This window comes from Protobothrops mucrosquamatus, unplaced genomic scaffold, assembly GCF_001527695.2.
Source record: "Protobothrops mucrosquamatus isolate PMUCROS unplaced genomic scaffold, P.Mucros_1.0 scaffold8532, whole genome shotgun sequence".
Lineage (NCBI taxonomy): Eukaryota > Metazoa > Chordata > Lepidosauria > Squamata > Viperidae > Protobothrops > Protobothrops mucrosquamatus.
The window spans coordinates 18519-20187 of NW_015394326.1; the positions used below are offsets into that span (position 1 = coordinate 18519).

A 1669-nucleotide genomic window follows, 5' to 3' on the forward strand; every position below is an offset into this window, starting at 1 on the left:
TGCCGTTTCCGTGCTGTATCCCGGCCTGAAGCCCGACTGGAGCGGGTCTAGATAGACTGTTTCCTCCAGGTGTCGGGGAAGCTGCCACGCAACCACACTCTCCACAACCTTCGCCACAAAGCGAAGGTTGGAGACCGGACGATAATTAGCTAATACATCTGGGTCCAGGGAAGGCTTCTTAAGGAGGGGCCTCACCACCACTTCCTTCAAGGTTACGGGGAAGACACCCTCCCACAAAGAAGCATTTATAATTCTAAAGTGTTTTATTCTAAAGACAAATAGCAACAGAAAGCAATAGCTAAACCTATTGCATTTGCAAAAGTAGGAGCAATATTGAGTGCAATAGCTGTTCTCATGTTCTCCCAAATTCTTCACACATCATTTCTCAGTCCTCAAATCACCATGTAAAGTTGGCCTACATTATTCTTACATCAGAGTGGAGGCAGTAAAGCAGACTTGTCAAACTCGTGACGTCATGTGACGTCGCGTGATGTATTGGAGCTTTTTCCCCATTGCTGGCAATGTGGGTGCGGTTTTGTCGTGACGCATCCGGCCTGCAGGCCGGCAGTTTGACACCCCTGCAGTAAAGGCTTAGATATGCTGATTTGCTTAAGAGAACATTACATTCTTGGTTGAGCTAAAATGGTTATAGCTGAGATTATTAGTCCTCACTCACTTTGAAGTGAGATGCCAGGAGTAGAACTCCAAATTGCCTGGGACTGATGTGACATGTAGCTGTCTCCTTCTCATCCAGAGGATCAACCTGAAATGGGACATGGTAGAATCATTGAGCCCAGAATAGCCGTAGCCTGGATCAGATTTGTCAGCTTGGTTAAGGTGTGCTTTCCTCATCCTCCCTTCAGTTCCACTTTTCTTTCCTTACCCCTTCTCATTGTTGTTCACAGTTTCCAGAACTACAAGATCACATTTGTGGCGAGGAGTCCAACAAATTTGAAAATGGCCTTGGTGAGTAATCAGCACAGGGAGGAGAAAATACCAGCATATTCTCTAAAATAACTTTCCCCAACTGGACTCCTTCCAGATGTGTGGGATTAAAATTTCCTTCTGGCACACTGGCTAAGAATTTTGTGAGTTTTTGCCCCATTACCTCTAGTGGAAGCTACATAGGGCCAGGTTACCCTTCTGATATGCTTGATCCTCTTTTCGATTAATCAAGTCATCCTTCCGCTTCCAGCTCCATTTTCATCAGAGAAATATTTCCATCATCTGTCCTAGGCTTACTCTGATGGCTTCTTGCAAGCTTTGTCCCTACAAAGATGTCTGCTCTTTATAAGAATCCTAGAAAATTGCAAGAGAGACTTGGAGAAAATATTTTAGGAGACTTTTCATTTCAGGAAGAGTACTGACTAGACATATTGGAGTATCATATGAAGGAGGAACATGCCCTAAAATGTTAGCTGTCACATTAAATATACAATCAAATTTATTTTTTTTTTATTTTTTATTTATTTTTTTATTTAACACTAACTTGTATGCCGCCCTTCTCCCCACGGGACTCAGGGCGGCTCACAGCACATTAAAACAACACAAAAACATTTCCCCTTTAAAAGCCAATTAAAACCAAATATTTATAGCTGTGACATTATTAAAATCTTTAAAAATTTTCCCTATTTAAAATTCACCCTAGGTCAGTCCCGCTTGCTGAAAA

At 42.4% G+C, this 1669-nt stretch overlaps 1 protein-coding gene across 1 annotated transcript in view; it reads left to right on the forward strand.

The window, feature by feature from the left end:
• Positions 1-1669, forward strand: part of LOC107300809 (inositol polyphosphate 1-phosphatase-like) — a 9215-nt gene that overhangs the window by 2494 nt on the left and 5052 nt on the right. The window contains exon 2 of the mRNA XM_015830099.2: positions 906-966. Within this exon, the coding sequence (XP_015685585.2) occupies positions 906-966 (61 nt within the window). The remainder of the gene's footprint in view (positions 1-905; positions 967-1669) is intronic.